The 16,095-nt window shown below is 38.8% G+C and overlaps 1 protein-coding gene and 1 long non-coding RNA gene across 3 annotated transcripts; one reads left to right on the top strand and one right to left on the bottom strand.

Annotated features, from left to right (window-relative positions):
- Nucleotides 1–1,750: 1,750 nt before the first annotated feature.
- LOC111263029 (monocarboxylate transporter 9) lies at nucleotides 1,751–13,198 on the top strand. Of its 2 annotated transcripts, none has more exons than XM_022837767.2 (12): nucleotides 1,751–2,022; nucleotides 6,571–6,793; nucleotides 7,203–7,346; nucleotides 8,098–8,151; nucleotides 8,406–8,581; nucleotides 9,147–9,324; nucleotides 9,957–10,118; nucleotides 10,447–10,586; nucleotides 11,455–11,592; nucleotides 11,972–12,119; nucleotides 12,319–12,408; nucleotides 12,673–13,198. In XM_022837767.2, the coding sequence occupies exons 1-12, from the start codon at nucleotides 1,954–1,956 to the stop codon at nucleotides 12,804–12,806; spliced, it is 1,656 nt and encodes a 551-aa protein (XP_022693502.1). In that variant the 5' UTR covers nucleotides 1,751–1,953; the 3' UTR covers nucleotides 12,807–13,198. The 2 variants fall into 2 exon arrangements, with proteins under 2 accessions (XP_022693502.1, XP_022693501.1); XM_022837766.2 differs by having other exon boundaries at nucleotides 7,987–8,151.
- A 223-nt stretch (nucleotides 13,199–13,421) lies between these two features.
- On the bottom strand, nucleotides 13,422–15,907 carry LOC111263032 (uncharacterized). The gene is made up of 2 exons (XR_002681986.2): nucleotides 15,724–15,907; nucleotides 13,422–14,460 (listed from the first exon to the last, which is right to left on the bottom strand). It is a non-coding gene; the product is annotated as an uncharacterized LOC111263032 (long non-coding RNA).
- Nucleotides 15,908–16,095: the final 188 nt, after the last annotated feature.

Here is a 16,095-nt window from a genome sequence, read left to right as displayed (position 1 = left end):
ACTTTATAAAAAGAAAAAGCAGTAGTTTTTCAATCGTTTGTATAGTTTTAACCTAGAACCGATTGGGCAAATAAGCCCTTGTTAAGCATATACTCTTGTACTCAATACGTACTATACGCTGTTCCGCTTATTTTCATCAGCTCTATGTTACAATGTAAAATTCATCCCGTGTTTAATACTCAGGCAGCCATATAACAGCATTTATCTCTATTGAACTTCAACTGGGACGAGCCAGACGAGAATTAGTAGTTATGTCATAATCTATATCTTGTTAGATCATTACCTGATGCTAGGAAAGTTTATCTTCACGAATTTGGCGTTGTCAGCTGCCGACGTAAAATCTTTCTAGTCAATTTTTTTCTGCTATATAATGCATAGGCAGAGTTCGAACGACGTCCGACATCGTCTCAGCTCAAACCTGCTTTTTCATGAAGATTCGAGATGTATTGGGGGGGGGGGGGGTACAAATTTATGTGAAGTTCGTGTTTTCGTGAAATTGCTGGGCCCCCTAAAATCTTTCTCTATAGCAAACGTACCACTGTGCGTTTGGCACAATATTTATTCTCATTTTTTCTCCGCGAAGGTAGGAATGGGGTTCACTGACCCGACTGGGGGGAGGGTAGGCTGTTTATACGAAAAAATTAAGCTTTATGGCTCGAAGTTGACGTTATTTGTAACAGCAAATCTTTTCTTCTTTCAAAAAATTCTCTTCTCTATGGCTAAAAATTACCATCATTTTTAAGTACTATGTAGCGAACACACCACAACGCCTAGTTCAGAAACGCGTACTTCTGATTAGTAAGTTTATTCGCGTCGTGAAATATTTTATTTTATTACTATCGCTTATCGACGTATACTGGCTGCTAAAATAAATACAGCCCTCTAGACGGACCCATATTCTGTCATTATGTCTGATGGCACATTTATGCTGACTAACTTTGTGACGAAACCAAGAAGGTCCGTAGCGCATAATGACAAGAAAGTAAAAAGGGTGGCTAGGCCTCTCTGACAGGTACGATTTGTTAAGCTTAAATGCAGATGGCTTAAATATCACTAGATAGTACTATTTTGGCCTTTCATTGAACAAGCTATTTCCTGAGCACTGATCTTCAAATAGGAAGTTCACTTGTATTAGAACTCAAGGCTTTTCCGTTTCCAAACTTGGAAAAAATACGTGCACTAAACGAAACTTTAGATTGCTATGGGCTATAGGCACTATTTTTCCCTAGCAGTTTATATAGTCGAGTGAAACTCTGCTCTAGGATTTTCCGTCGTTGCCGGTTACCAGTGTTCTGCCTTGACACGGCAATAGTAAGAATCGCATACTGGCCTGCTTGGCTAACTAAGATGTTACGCTTAGGTAATTTCTAGAAAATAGTGATTATAAAACGCCAGTTATTGTGCAGTAGCTAATTAAATCTCTATTGAAGAGCTTAAACGTGTGCATATTTGATAATTCTGTTCTCAATCAGCGGAGAACACGATCACTCCCGAAGCTTTGCACCCTCGAAGCGTTCGTTTCACTTGAGCTAATCGTTGATTGACCTTGGACGGGAAGCGTTCCCTAGGTGCGCGTCAGACTGAACCAAAAGGGTCAATGTTAAAACATTCGTATCTCTTTAACAGTTTTCACTCAGCGAATGCCGGCGCAGTATAATACATTTACAAGCGCTGTTCAGTTGTCGGCTATTGGTGGGCTTGAAGATTGCAGTGGGATTCTCCTATAGTAGGCATCCGTATGCCGCTGGCATTGGTAACCAGCGTAAGAGGGCTGTAGGGGCGGAAGTTGACGGCACACAACAATTACCCGTGTCTTTTACCTATCGCAAAAGCAGCAAGTGGTTGGCGCAAGGACGACCGACTTTTACCGCGAGCGCGCGTCATATCGTTGCCGGGGCGGCATCATCCTAAACATCACTGCTCGTTAAAAAAAAACTCAACTCTGGCGAAGAGATGGTTACCAGTAACCGCGATGATCTCACACCTAATGACTATCCAGTGTCTAGGCCGATCCCAGCTTCGGTAAGTCTGAGCCCCGGCGTATTATTATTTGCAAACTACTTAAAATGCTACATGCCCCGACTGAACTAAAGTGATCATCGCGCGAGTAGTTTTCCTACATAACACAATGCTATTGGAGTACGATGCCATTCGTTGTTTCACTCGTAGCGGTCCGGACTTTTATTAATTAGTACTAGCATCTGGGTAAAGGAAATGGCGTGTGCCATTCAGTTAACAGGCCGGGGTTGCTGTAAAGACTGCGCTTGTGCCGCTATTAATCAGATTCCATTTAAAGGCACTAGGCTCGCACCTTTCGTTTCATTTAGAATTAGGACAGTCGGCATCCTGAACCCTGATAAACGGGGTATCGGATATACATCTAGCAAAAAAAGGCCCAGAGAGTAGAACGTATTTACTGGAGAAACAGAGTTCGGCAGAAGGCGAGATTGGCAGTTGTTAATTGCCTAAGTTGACAGCCAGATCATTTTGATAACTTCATTTCGTTATTCTATCATTTACTGTAACACAAAAATTCGAAATTATAGTCATAGCTATTTGTTTCTAGATTTTACACTATGTTATTAGTATTTATATACCAATTATATTTAAAAACATTGCGATTTACGGCCAAATGAAGCTGGCACAGCTACTTGGTAATGTCTATTGGTCTTTCTTGATATAACTTTATCTAGAATGGAGCAGGCGGCAAGCTTAGAAATGTGACGACTCTAAACACTCGAAAGATGCTTGTGTTAGCGCTTTGAAATTCAATTAAAAACTAGCGTCGATTTTACTTTTGCTGCAGAGAATCAAACGTAAGACCTATGGCCTAATAGGCATATAGTTTTACCATTGGTACCTGAGGTATTTTTTTAAAATCTTGGAAAAAGAATTATTTTTAAAACCTATATTCTTATGGCGAAGACAGCGTTTAGAGGTTTCACAAATTGAGCATCGAAAAAAACAAGCAATTATACAGAATTGTATACAAAATATCCGATGTGAACTCACGTTACTGAATGATAGGCTGAAATAAACACCACATCTTGCAGTTTTCTGCACTCTAATAATGCGTGCAGCATGACGAGAATGCTAGCTTGCGCATCCACTTGAAAGATCACAGCCACTATTCTGCCAATGTCAAGCTTAAAGCACAAGTAATGCACTGAAGTACTTGGGGAAAAAAAAAAGAAGCTATTGATAGCAGGGGAAGAACAATGGAAGTTTATAGTCAAATTTACTGTTAAAAACGCGCCATTTTCGAAAAATAGTTTCCGGAAAAACAAAACCTATTTTTGACTCTCATTGTAACTGCACCATGACTCAATAAAATAATCTACTTTATATGTATATATATATATATACGGTTGTGAGGTGGTACGCTCATAAAATAGACGTTATTCGTTACCTAATCAATTTCATCGAAAAGAAACCCTGTATCTTTTGTAGCCAGCCAGGCCAATGAGAGTTTATGAGCTAATGGCGAAGGATCTCTTAAACGAACCCTTAACTTAACTCAAGAATTGCCTTGAGTAAAGTTAGCGAAAATCAAAAATGCGCGCAGTTTTATGCTTTCGACTGTGCCGAAATGCGTCCGACCATACGACAGCGGAGTAATTCACCATATCAATGCAAGCACCGCTAAGTAAATAGCAATTTAATTAGCTTTATACCGTACAAGAATTTCAGCATGCTGTTTGCAGAACGATATCCGCGATACGTTAACCAAGCAGATCTTTGTGTCGTACTGTCCGTTGCCATCGTGGATCATTAGGGGCGAGCAAAAAAATACTAGGGTATGTACACCGAAGTCGAAGTGATCTTTTTCAAACGAGCTTTCTTAGAGCAACTGAGTAGCACTCGAATGAAGATGCAAATCTAAATTTATCAGCATATGATCGTGAGGGGTTGTGAAGTTGGAGACGAGTTGGTTTAAAGTACGATACCCTGTTTTTCACTATACGTACACAAAATACGCTACGGAACAAGTAAAGAAAATAAGTTGTTTTTATTAAGACAAGGCATATTTACATACGTGTACTGTTTGCTCTAAGCAGCCTATAGGCTGACTTTGCTCCGACTGAGCTACCGCCGCTAGACGGAAGGTTTTTTCTTATATAATTATAATAAATAATTTAAAAGCGAAGTCTTATCCATCTTTTATGAAGGCCATAGCTCAAATCTGACTTTAACCAAATTAAAAAGCTACAAACACCCTCAATAAGACTTCTACTCAGATAAAACAAATAACATTTAAACACCTATTAAGATTAGAAAAGCTGTTCATTCTGTTGTACGCAGCGTAGTGACAAAAGCAGACTGGCTTTATTGACCCACGAATAAAGACCTACACAAGGTAAGTTGTTGCTCTAAGTCTTGAATCGGAAGCCTTTTGCAATCAAACCAGGCCTTACCGACTAATCCGTTCAGGCCATATTTGATACGCGTTCAGTGGCAGCGGTAAAATATTCGGTAGCATTGCACGTCAGGCAACATAGAAACATTTGAAAATCTTTTCACAGTTTCTCACTCAAACGGCGACAGGGCTGCAATTTGCTGCAGTCGCAGGGATTTCGTACGACCTCGAGTATGCCAAGTTTCCTATCGACACGGTTACTTTCTCTGTAGATCGCGAGATTCTGAGCTGCTTACTTGCGGTGCTACGTAGCTAAAAAGGCGAGCAGTAATACTTGCGCGGTTCATGTCTGCGCAATACCACAAAACGCTTTCTACTTCACAGGGTGTTAAAAAACATTGGACTCGTTCGTTATTTAAGTTCCCTAGAATTGTCCCAAATGTGTCCAAAAGATTGCTTTTACTTCAAACTATACATAACAATGTGATGAGTGGCCATTATCTTTCTACCGAGCTGTACATACGACATCAACGCGAAATTGTTTTTGCAATTAGCAAGATCCATATTTTGTCATTTAGTATTAGACGCGGAGAGCGTCGGTGTCGCATTTTGGAATTTCCATATTTCACTTCTTCATTTTGTTGTTCTTGAGAACCATTTGTACCCTTTGGAATTGGAGGCCGTACATTGGGAATTTCTTTCGGCGTTTCATTATTTACCTGGCAATTTTGAGAATTCGGATCGTTTACGAATGTAAGTTCCATCCATGTTAGAGGTACTGCGGCGGGGACAGCTCATCGTACAAATCTCGTGTTCGGAAAACATCTCTTACTAGAACCGTTTATTTCGAAAATTTTCGGAGGGAAAGTTTGAGCTCAAAATTCAACTTCGTACCAGATTGGGTGGTGGACAACGAGGTGGTGGAAGCCGATCCATCTCAAAGTGCTCAGATGTTAGTATCCAGTTGGGGTGCATGTAAAGATGCCATACGTGTCCACTTCGCTCAAATTAGTACAGCAAAATAGTTAATCAAATAGATGTCACTTAATTTAATCGGAGCTCAGAAACGGAGACGTAAAGACGCTTACTTCTCTTGGTTCCTACATGACAACGATGACCCACTCTTGCGTTGACGCCGTGATTTGTTATAAAAAACGTGTCTTTGACGATAATTGCATTTGAGGACGGGTCGCATCTGTCAGTGAATGCAACTGAACAGGCGAAACATTAAGCAAATATACAGCGTCAGACGCTTATGTTTGGCAGTTACCTGCTAGTTCCATGAGCCCCAGCTCATCGATTACGGCTGAAGTGCGCTGTTAGAGCACGTAATGAGTAAACTTTGCATAACTTTGCAGTTACGAAAAGGTAAATTGGTGCTACTGCACGACGACGCTTGATTTTACAACATAAAAGTTAATGGCGGCAAATATGCACAAGTTGCACGTGGCAACTCTGTGTTAACTAGCGCAGTCACCAGACACAGGATCTTATTATTGTCAGAAACTTGTTAACGTACAAATTGCTCAAATCTCAACAATATGTTGAAATAGAGTTGCAACATTCTCTCTGCTTTCGTACCTGAAATTTATATAACAATGGCAAAATAACTAATACCCAAGTAGCAGAAGGCCATATAAGATAATAGTACTTCAACCGTTCATATTGAAATTGAAAATGAGATAACTTTACTGGTAGAATAAGTTCAAAAAGTTTAACTGTCTTCGCACTGTACACTAAACGATTTTCTAGCACTCTGGACTAGAGATAAGAATCACAGGAACTGTAGAATACAGCAGTGTATTATGAAACGTGATATGAAGCATTCTACTATACCTAAAATAGGTTCTGAGGAACCGAATTTCTTCTGAACAGTGAGATCAGTCGTTTGCCGGCCTTTGTTTATATTAACTGCCTATTGGTTGTAGTACGACTGCCCAATAGAAATGATCGCTGCATCTTTCCCTATTTAGTTAAAAGGTGAAAAGCCAGTTTTCTCAACGCTTACCTGAAAGAGCTCAATACACTATTAGAGGTCAAGGAAGCGGGCTATTGTCACTTACTGAGTAGTTGTCCAAAAGCGATATTGAGAAAACAGTGAAAAATTTATGAGTATCTAGCCCCAAACTATGGCAGTTTTATCGAGCCTAGGATTATCCTCTCTCTAGCTGTGCTGCTGATCTATAGCTACTTCTTCTAACTTCCATTTTCAGAACCATGAACCGGATACGCAAAAGCAAAAAAGTAAAAAAGGCGGCCCAGACAGTTGGGAGGGCTGGAGAATGGTCATCTATTGCTTTACAAACACCTTCCTTGTCGGCGGCTGCACCCGTTCCGCTGCTGTTCTCTATGTTGCTGTTATGGATACGTTTCACGTAGAGCGTGGAGAAGCTGCGTGGCCCATCTCATTGATTTCTGGTTTTCTTAGTTTTGCCGGTAAGCCTGCTGTATCAAAGCAGTATACGGTGCTTAGTTAAATGGAGAAATAGAGTCTAATCTTATCCTAGCTCTTCTCGGCCGACCTTCAGCCTGAAACGCCCAACAGCCAAATCCTGTCCCTATTGATTTCAAACAGAGTCTTATGTAAGAACAAGCATTGTTGTCTTGATTTTGTTGTTTCAAAAATATTTTTAATTCGCTTTCTATAATAAATAGTACATTGTACAGGTAAAAAAAAAACTTCCGCTAAAATCTTTCGCCAAAGCAGAAAGTACTGCCTTGAGTAGTTTTCCATCTTTTAGTTGGAGGGGTCAAAAGCAAAAGAAACGATTGTCTGTTTTGCTAAAATCAATTCACGGTCGAGATTTTAAGGTTGAATCTGGTAGCACTCTTTGCAAATCTTCAGGTATTCTGTCGGGCCCGTTGAGTACGAGATTTGGGCTACGTATAACGTGCGTCATCGGCGGGTGCATGTCAGTCGTATGTCTTGGTGCTTGCTACTTTGCGAATAATATTGTCCAGCTTACCGTCCTTTTTGGCATCCTTAACGGTATTGTTCGAATTACCCTATTGATGATCTCTTCCCTTGTTATTATTGCTTCTGATATTTGCCGCAAACCATGCATATGTAATAATGAAGGAACAGCAAACGGCTAGCGAATGAAACAAAAGAAGGTCATGTAGACTTTTTTTTTTTTTAAAAAAAAGCTGTATTTAAGTCGCATTTAAAACGTTACAAACAGAGGACCAAATTGACTCTTCGAGGCGTGTGGTCAGTTTTGGGTCATCCAAGAAATACAGAAGTACATACTCCTTTCTAAAAATCTTCAGTTACTATGACAGGTTCAAATGAATAGATAAATGATTGAACGATTCGTATTTCAACGCAGGGCACTGGTTCACTAGAGGTAAACGATCCATCTTGCCCTTTGATGTGCAAATTTGTTTTTCAAATCTAGATACATCTGGGTATTTTATTCGAGCATCTAAAATGTCACACGTCAAACAGCCTCCTGAAGCATAACGCATTTCTTTGCTTTTGCTCTAAACATCCAGATCGACCTATAACATAATAATAATAATAATAATAATAATAACAGTAGTCATCTTTAGGTATAGTATTTTTAAATTTTTTTAAATGTACAGCTTTTTGCAAACAATTTAATTCAGTGTATTACGTCTTTATGCAGGTATCGGCGCTGGATTGATGTATAACCTGAATCCGGTTATTTTGAGCTACTATTTCCAGAAATACAAAGGTGTCGCTTTAGGTATTAACTATTGTGGATCAACTGTTGCAGCGATGATTTTTCCGAAATTCACGGAACTACTTTACGATGACTTCGGACTGCATGGTGAGTCTCGACCGATACAAGCCTCATTGAACATATTATAACTTGGCTATGGCTGATGTGAACACAAACTTTAATATAGTGATACAAATCTCTCTCTGTGTCCAGCATGCGTTCGAAACATGCTTTCCCTCTATTTAAGTGGTACTGAGGACGTTTCCGATCAAGATAAAATTATACATATCTAGCTAGAGATGTATTATCTCAGGCTGTAGTGGTGCTCTGAAGAAATCGCTTTCCTCGTGGCTGTCTTGCAGGGTTATTTTTGATTTTCGCGGGAATCATGTTGATTACACCAATAATGTCGTCTTTGATGCGGCAGCCATCCTGGCGGAAAACGAAAATGCGTGCGCCAAGTATTGATCAAGAGATCGTTCGACGCTTCACCATCAGTTCTCATGGACGGACGTCGCCAGTTGCGACAATGACCCAAGTTAGAAAATTATTCTTCCCCGAAAGAAAATATATCATCTAAGTCACTTTGGAGACTCTTATATCAAAAGTCTCATTCAAAGATGTACCCCAATATGATTTCACGTAATTACGCTTTCGTATTTGGATGTATGTTATTCTTAGCAAGATTGAGCAAACCCTTTTAGACTTTTAGATTGCACGTACAGTTACGAATATACCGATAAGTTGACTGGTAGTTATAAACGTATATAAGCCGTATAGGTCTTAGGTAAGCCATAAAAATATGCGTTTGCGTATTTCGTTTGTGTTTGCATATTTAAACACTTTTCTATATGCATGTCACCTCTCATTTATCTCGTTTATATCCCGTATGTTGCGTATCATATATATGTTTAGCAAGAAATAGTTTGTGAGCATTGACCAAAGGCAAGTATATGTTATGTCTCTATTTTATCGTGCACTGCACTGTTCCTCCAGTCTCTTGGATTTAGAGTTAACACCGTTACGTGAAAAGATCTGTACCTTAGCGGTGATGATATATATTTTAACGAATTGTTTCATACATCGAATTTTCTGATTGACAGCGGTCCCGGATAGATACGGGGACGGGGGAGTCTCCGCGAACTCGATCGCGTAGTGCCACAACGTTATCACAGATTGGGAACAGGACTCGTACGACGTCAATCAATATTATGGGAATAAATATTGGTACTCGAGGAAAAAATGATCCGGATCTCGTGTTCGCCACAGATATTGGCACAGGTAGTAATAACTTCCAGTCAAACTTGAGTACAAGCCTTTCGAATTGCCTTGAAGAGGGTACGTTGTTTGCTTAGTAAATTTAATAGAAGACAAGTGGGGCTATCTTGAGTAAAGATCGCTTGGTGCGACCGTTGAAAACAGCAGTTTTAAGCAGTAAAGGAATCCCGTTCCAACGTAAGCACAAACATTAATTTTTGAAGTATATTTTTCTATATATATATATATATATATATTGATATTCTTGTTCTATATATATATATATATCGAAGTGTATTGTTCAAGGACTTGCTTCGTATGGCTTTCAAGGTGATAATAACAAATGGCTGAGTGGCCCTATAGCTGTAACGAGGTTCGAGTTAACGTGACAAAGATACTTTTATTACATTATTCAAAACGACCCCTCGCTATCTAAAACGTTATACGTAGAAAATTGTATGACTGAGGCGGGATCGAATCTCAGTGAGGGGTGCCTTTGAAAATGTTACCACTTCACCGTATCGATCTCGAAAAATTTCGTTATTAGGAGAAAGAATTGTTGGTTCATCACTACATTGGCTGCAAGGGAAATGCCAAATGAGTAAGACGTAACAGCCGCTTCAGAGATATTTTCTTTTCTGTTGGGCTTCTCTCAGGCGCCTTGCCACATAATACCAGTGAAAACGAGCTGGCAGAAGTAACGTTATCCAATTTAGACAACGTCAACGCTCGTGAGGAGAAGAATCCGCACAGGGATCAACCGCCGCTTCCTTCGCCAGATGTCCACACGTTGAGTGCTGCTATTGATGCTGGAAAAGGTAAAGTAATATTAAGTCTGGGTTTTAATATTGAATCAAATCTCTGGGTAACCCAGACAATTGAAAATTTCGAGAATTCTTATATGCTATATGCAACAAGGTAATAATTTCGAAGTAGCTTACATAATAAGTTCTAAAGCAAGTTCACTAAAAGATGCTAATATCGTTATTACTTGACGACGGGCGCCGCTTAGAATATGTTGATGAAAAAAGCAAGTTCATGGAGATTAATGACAACCGGTTTCTTTCGAAGTCAAGATATGAAGACTGTATCTTTCTGCTGATAAACATGCAACCCAAGTCATTTCATTCTCTGTTTTTATTTCAGATGCTGAACTGGCTCAAGTATCCGAGGCTCTGGAAAAAGAAAGGCAGCTCTCTCTCAGAGAGATATTCTGTAACCCTTTGTTCTATTTGATGATTATCTCCTACATCGTTTTCACGACCTACACCGATATACTATTTTTGGTACCTTCTATGACTCTTAACTGACATGCTGAATTTATTGATATCTTTATATGGGTGTAAAAAGTCTGCTTTCAAAATGACAGCATAATCCTTCTCTGCGTGTCTCGCGCTAGCTGCTATTACGTTAAACCGTTAAGTTAGCAACATTTTTTCTAGATGATAATATTTTTCGCCTATACTGTATAAACATACTTTGCTTAGAAAACATTAGGTGGAGAACAAGGCCCATATGGTAACTAATATTTTTCAAAGGAACTTATAGTTACTGTTTTTTTAAAGGAGCAATCAATGTTTCTTCATGGCGTATCCTAATACAAATTTTGAAAAGTAGATGAAAGACGTGAAGGTCGTGCATCTGATGCGCGCAGTTAATTTCAAATTCAACAATCTATGAATACCCAATTCACCACTTGGTTTATCACCACTTGTCACAACAATCATAACCTTAAGATAAATTTTAGTAAATTCGCGCTATTTTCCAAAAACAAAGTGGTAAGTAAACCACTTTATTTCACTGCTAAACGATTAACGGCTCTCGGACCTCGAAGCGATTTTTCGTTCGATTGCGTAGAGCTCGAACAGTTGCCCCTGGCCACTTTCCTGTGAGTTTTCCATAACAGTGAACCCACCACTCATGACAGCCCTATGTCCATGAATGTATCAAACCATTACATAGCTAGAGCGCCGACATATTTCGAAAGATATGAATAAGAAATCAGAATCAACTGGTTCTTTGCCAATACCTATTCGGCAATGGTGAGCACAATGTATGCAATATAGTGTGCTCACCATCACTACCTGTGGGTGGACGGTGGACGAGAGCGTTCAGCAGAATGGGTTCAAGCGTGAAATCGCAACCACCATTTAGGTAATGATTGACCTATTTACGGACAAGGGCATCGATCAAAGCACAGCCATTGGGACAATTCCGTTTGTCTCGGTTACGGATATGCTAGGACGTCTCATTCTTCCTTTTCTTGTGGATAAAGGATTCATCGACCGTAAGGTAATGGGAAAATTAACCTAAAGATAATTTTTGTACCGTTTCTGTATTAATTAAGCCTATCCTTCAAAAGCAAAATGTGCGAGAAAAGCCGTTTTCGAAAAAAGATCACTTCTGTTGTATTACAGTGCGGATATCCAATATGTGGCCTACTATTATCAGGATAACTACAGATTTTATGAATATACCAGTGTCAGATGAAATTTCCTATGTTTCTAAATAGTCTCCACTAGGAGTCGCTGTCGACGGCATAAAATTAGATAACTTCAGTGTTATAGTGGAACTATTAATTAGAAGAAAAACATCCATCAAATTAGGTAAGTTATTATGTCAGGCTTGTACGTTTGGAATCGCTATCTATATGCTTCGGTTCGTTATTTAGGTAGTATTCGTCGTGAACTACTTCTGCCTTGGTGGTCTGGCCTGTATCATTCCGTCGTTTCGAGAATACAGTGTCCTGACTTGCCTTTTCGTTCTCGTTGGATGGTTCTATGGATCGACTGTTGTTATGTGTACGATTATCGTCTCTGGTAAGTTAAACTACGCAAAAACTGCAGTGCAGTTATTTTACCAGTGTCTTGCACACATGATATAAAATGTGATGTCATTTCTAGCGAAACTTAATTGTACATTTATGAGAAACCGCTAAAAATATCGTTTATTGTTGTCATGGATTATTCGTTCTATCTATTAATTACTATTTTTATTATGTTGCAATCTTAATTTTAGATATTCTAGGAATTCACAATCTTGCCGTCGCAAATGGTTTAATCTGTTCTACAGTCGGCTTTATCGCCTTCGGACGCCCGACTTTCATTGGTTAGAAACACGCTCTTATTATCTTTCCATGAACGAATCTCATTTAAAGAAACTAGTCGTCTTCAATACCGTAACGAAACTTATTACTTAGTTTTTTTATCATACGTTCCCGTATTAACGTTTTGTCTAACAAATAACTGCATTCTGCTGAGAGATCAGGGACTGGGCGATTTGTCAGTGACTTCCTACTGCTGAAGCAGCGCTGCCTAAATGTATTCTTACGAGAAAAACAACAGCGATGTTGTTTTTTTTTTTAAATTTCAGGATATTTTCGTGATACCGTGGGGTCGTACGATCCGATGTTATACTTCTGGAGCGCCTTACTCTTTACAATGGCTGTCGTTTGGTCTGTAATTGTAATAGCTGTGCGCAGACAAGACGCTAAGCAAAAAACCTGAAAAAAAACCTTACTATTTTCCAACTTATTATTATTATTATTATTGTTATTGTTTTTGTGTCGGAAATCAACCGTTAAAAATGTTGAATCATTGCGCTACGTTGCAGTTATCAAATGCAGGCTGCTATATTTCATAAATCATGTATTGTGACTCACAATGAGTTTGGCATTAAATAACTGTCTGATTCGTTTGCTAAACAGAAATTAAATAGCTTTTCCGTTTTTCATGGGCCTTTTACGGCTAATACTAACGAAAACTATTACTATGCGAAATCCAATTTAGGGTATTACACACTGTGGCAGTTTTTTAGTACCTATAAGAAATGTTTGCAAACGCACGAATATATTGAGCCAAATACTACATGTACAAAATAAATAGCTGATGAATAAAAACTAAGTTTGATATATATTCTGCCGTATGGGGCACATCAGGTGCACTCTGTGTAAAAAAATAATAAAATACACAACAAATTTTATTAATTAGGCAGCTCACAAATAAATAGCTACTTAATTTTTTTATTTGATAATCGATTCTAAACCGCATGACTGTACTACGTCTGCATGTTAGCAAACGAGATGAGGGAAGCGATACTGAAGTTTAATGAAGACAACGAACTCTAATAGTAGGCGGTAAAAGCATTATCTTTTAATTTTGTTTTACGTGTGCCCTGTTTCTTTTATTTGAAATAGCTTTCTGTTTGTTCCACATAAGCTCACTGTATTGTGCCTTCGTCGACGTACTGAACGGAATTTCAAGAAAGCATTTCTATACTTAGTTTATTTTTCCTTTGATTTAGACCAAAGAGACCTAAAGCAGTCCTAGGTCTTTGAGCCGTGTACATCAAGGACTCTATAACTGAGAGAATTCATTGGTAGGGTTTGTTAAAGCTAACGCTGGGATCTCGAACCTAGAATGTGTACCCCACCTAGATCTGCTATCCGAGGTAAGGAAAACTTCAAATGGCAAATGAGCTTCTAATTGGCTCAGGACATGAACCGCAGACCCTTGGATATTGTCAAGCTCCTTGAGTGATGGTAAAATATACATACATACATACATACATATAAACCTATAAAACTTTAAAAGCTTAGATTCCCGATAGACTGTACGCGAGGAAACATGGTTGCTCACAAAATAGTTACGGATGATGACAAACGATGTCTTGACGGCGCTGTAAAGTACACGTTCGCGTAGCTTGGAAAGATACACTTAGAATTAAGCCAGATCGCCATACAAAAGGATGAATGGGAGATTTTTTTGCAATCACTGTTTTCTTCAGATGTTTTCCGATACTGACAAACTCAGTTCCGAACAAGGTTTTTCACTGGCGAGAAGTGATCAATTAATTTGGACATGAGAGTTGAATGCTACGCTTTGTTGTCACGTGAAAAACTATCCTTATTCAGATTATAATCTCGTATTATGGGAAAATAAATAAACAAACGGCTTGAAACGCTGAAAACGGTATCTCTCTCTCTCGAAAAAACGATAAACTTGACATCAAAAACAATAACAGCAATAAAAGGACTGTGGTATTTATATAGAAAATGCTATATCTTCAGAACATATCAACTAAGTTTGAACTAAATAAAAGTTTTAGTTAAGTGTGTCTAGGATCCGTTGCACTGGGCCCGTTATACGAAGAGAAGGTTACCTGAAATATAGATGAAATCGCACGCGATAGCTATAAAAATAAAACACTTCGAATTAATACCCTATGTATTACTTGCTAACCAAGGCTATATTGTTAACAGACGCCCGATAGGAAGAAAGATCCTGTATTACACTTATTTGGGCCTACGACATCATAGCATTTAAGAGTTCTTTATTCTAACCTACCAGCAAAGACTAGGCAATTTACAGAAAGATTCCACGAAGCACTTAAAATGGACTAGATATTACGGCAATCTTCTTAAATAGACTTTCTAAGAGAGTCCACGATTTTCTTATATTAGCTTCCAGCAGGTAGATAATTAACACTAAGTTTTATGATCGAATTACCCTTCGTCTGTGCAGTGTTACATAAGTTTTCAATTCACAAAAGAAACAGTTGGCAGTTGATAAAGACGCCGCTTCAAATATCAGTTCATTTCCCGTTAATATTTCAGCTTCCACTATTGAATGCGCAAGGCTAGCCATTTGTCACTTTGGTGGAGCCTTCGACGGCATTACACGCCGTTTCGTGTGCTTCTGCACTGACATCTTAATGCAATTTATCACTGACATACAATAATTTATATCGTTCTTTTTTTTAATTTTTTCCGACCAATATTTCGTCGAAATTCCCATCTAGACGATGACGACGATGCTTTATAACTCAGCTATTTCTTATAACCTCTAGAACTCTTCATAGTGTTGTTTTTTTTTTACTGCAAATTAAGGGAAACGTGCTGATGTACAGAAAAATTACTTCAATTCTGATTATACGTAGCCACTGAACAGTTTTATGTCATCTCGAAAAGCCATAGTCGCTTTAAGAGTTTTAGGTTAGCTCAAATGGTTAGTCACAAAAAAAATCTCCTCTCGATACAGATGCATTTGCTAAATTCTCTAAAAATGAATGCTTGCAGCTATGTTAACTTAACGGCGTCATAATCAATTAAACTGCGTAAAGGTGCGAGAAGTAGCGCACAAGTGCTAAGTGGATAGTTCGAGGAAGCAACTCAAGATCTAACCTTGAAAACGGACGTTTTTGGGTATCAGCTAACGTCAAGCCATAGTCTATAGAAAATATGATTTCAGTAATCGAAGTCAAAATTGGCTCGAACAAGATATCAGGCAACGATTTCAAGTTAATCATTCCATTTTACTCTATTCTTAGTGTAGAAACATTAGGGTCTTCTTTCCGTAATGGGCTCACTCTTCTACCATCTTGAACTAGATTGAGCTGTTACATATATTAAATGTAACAAGTTACCTCAGCTCAAAAGCTCGAAACTGAGTGTTTTATACGGCGATAAACGTTGTGTGGGTACGAGGCTGTAGCCGCACTTGTCGATGGCTTTCATCGTTGAATACAAAACCGAAGCCGCATGGCCGCCAAATGTGACGGACTCCAAGCCGACAGTCGGCCACGCGAACAACGGAGTGTCCTCTCGGTTCGGCCCTGTGCTGGCAAAAACACCAACCAAAATAGCGTAATATAGCGATACTTTTTCAACAATGCTGCTAGCTGTTAGTGAACTTGAAAATAACATTTGAGCTTAAAAAAAATTCTTGGATTTTTGAAATGAAACTGGGACAAAACACATAAGTAGTGTCAATATATATTTTACCAAAAATGACGATC

Source organism: Varroa jacobsoni, unplaced genomic scaffold (assembly GCF_002532875.2).
Source record: "Varroa jacobsoni isolate VJ856 unplaced genomic scaffold, vjacob_1.0 scaffold_727, whole genome shotgun sequence".
NCBI classification, from domain to species: Eukaryota; Metazoa; Arthropoda; class Arachnida; order Mesostigmata; family Varroidae; genus Varroa; species Varroa jacobsoni.
Note: the sequence above shows the minus strand (reverse complement) of the source record. Positions and strands in the feature narration are given on the sequence as shown.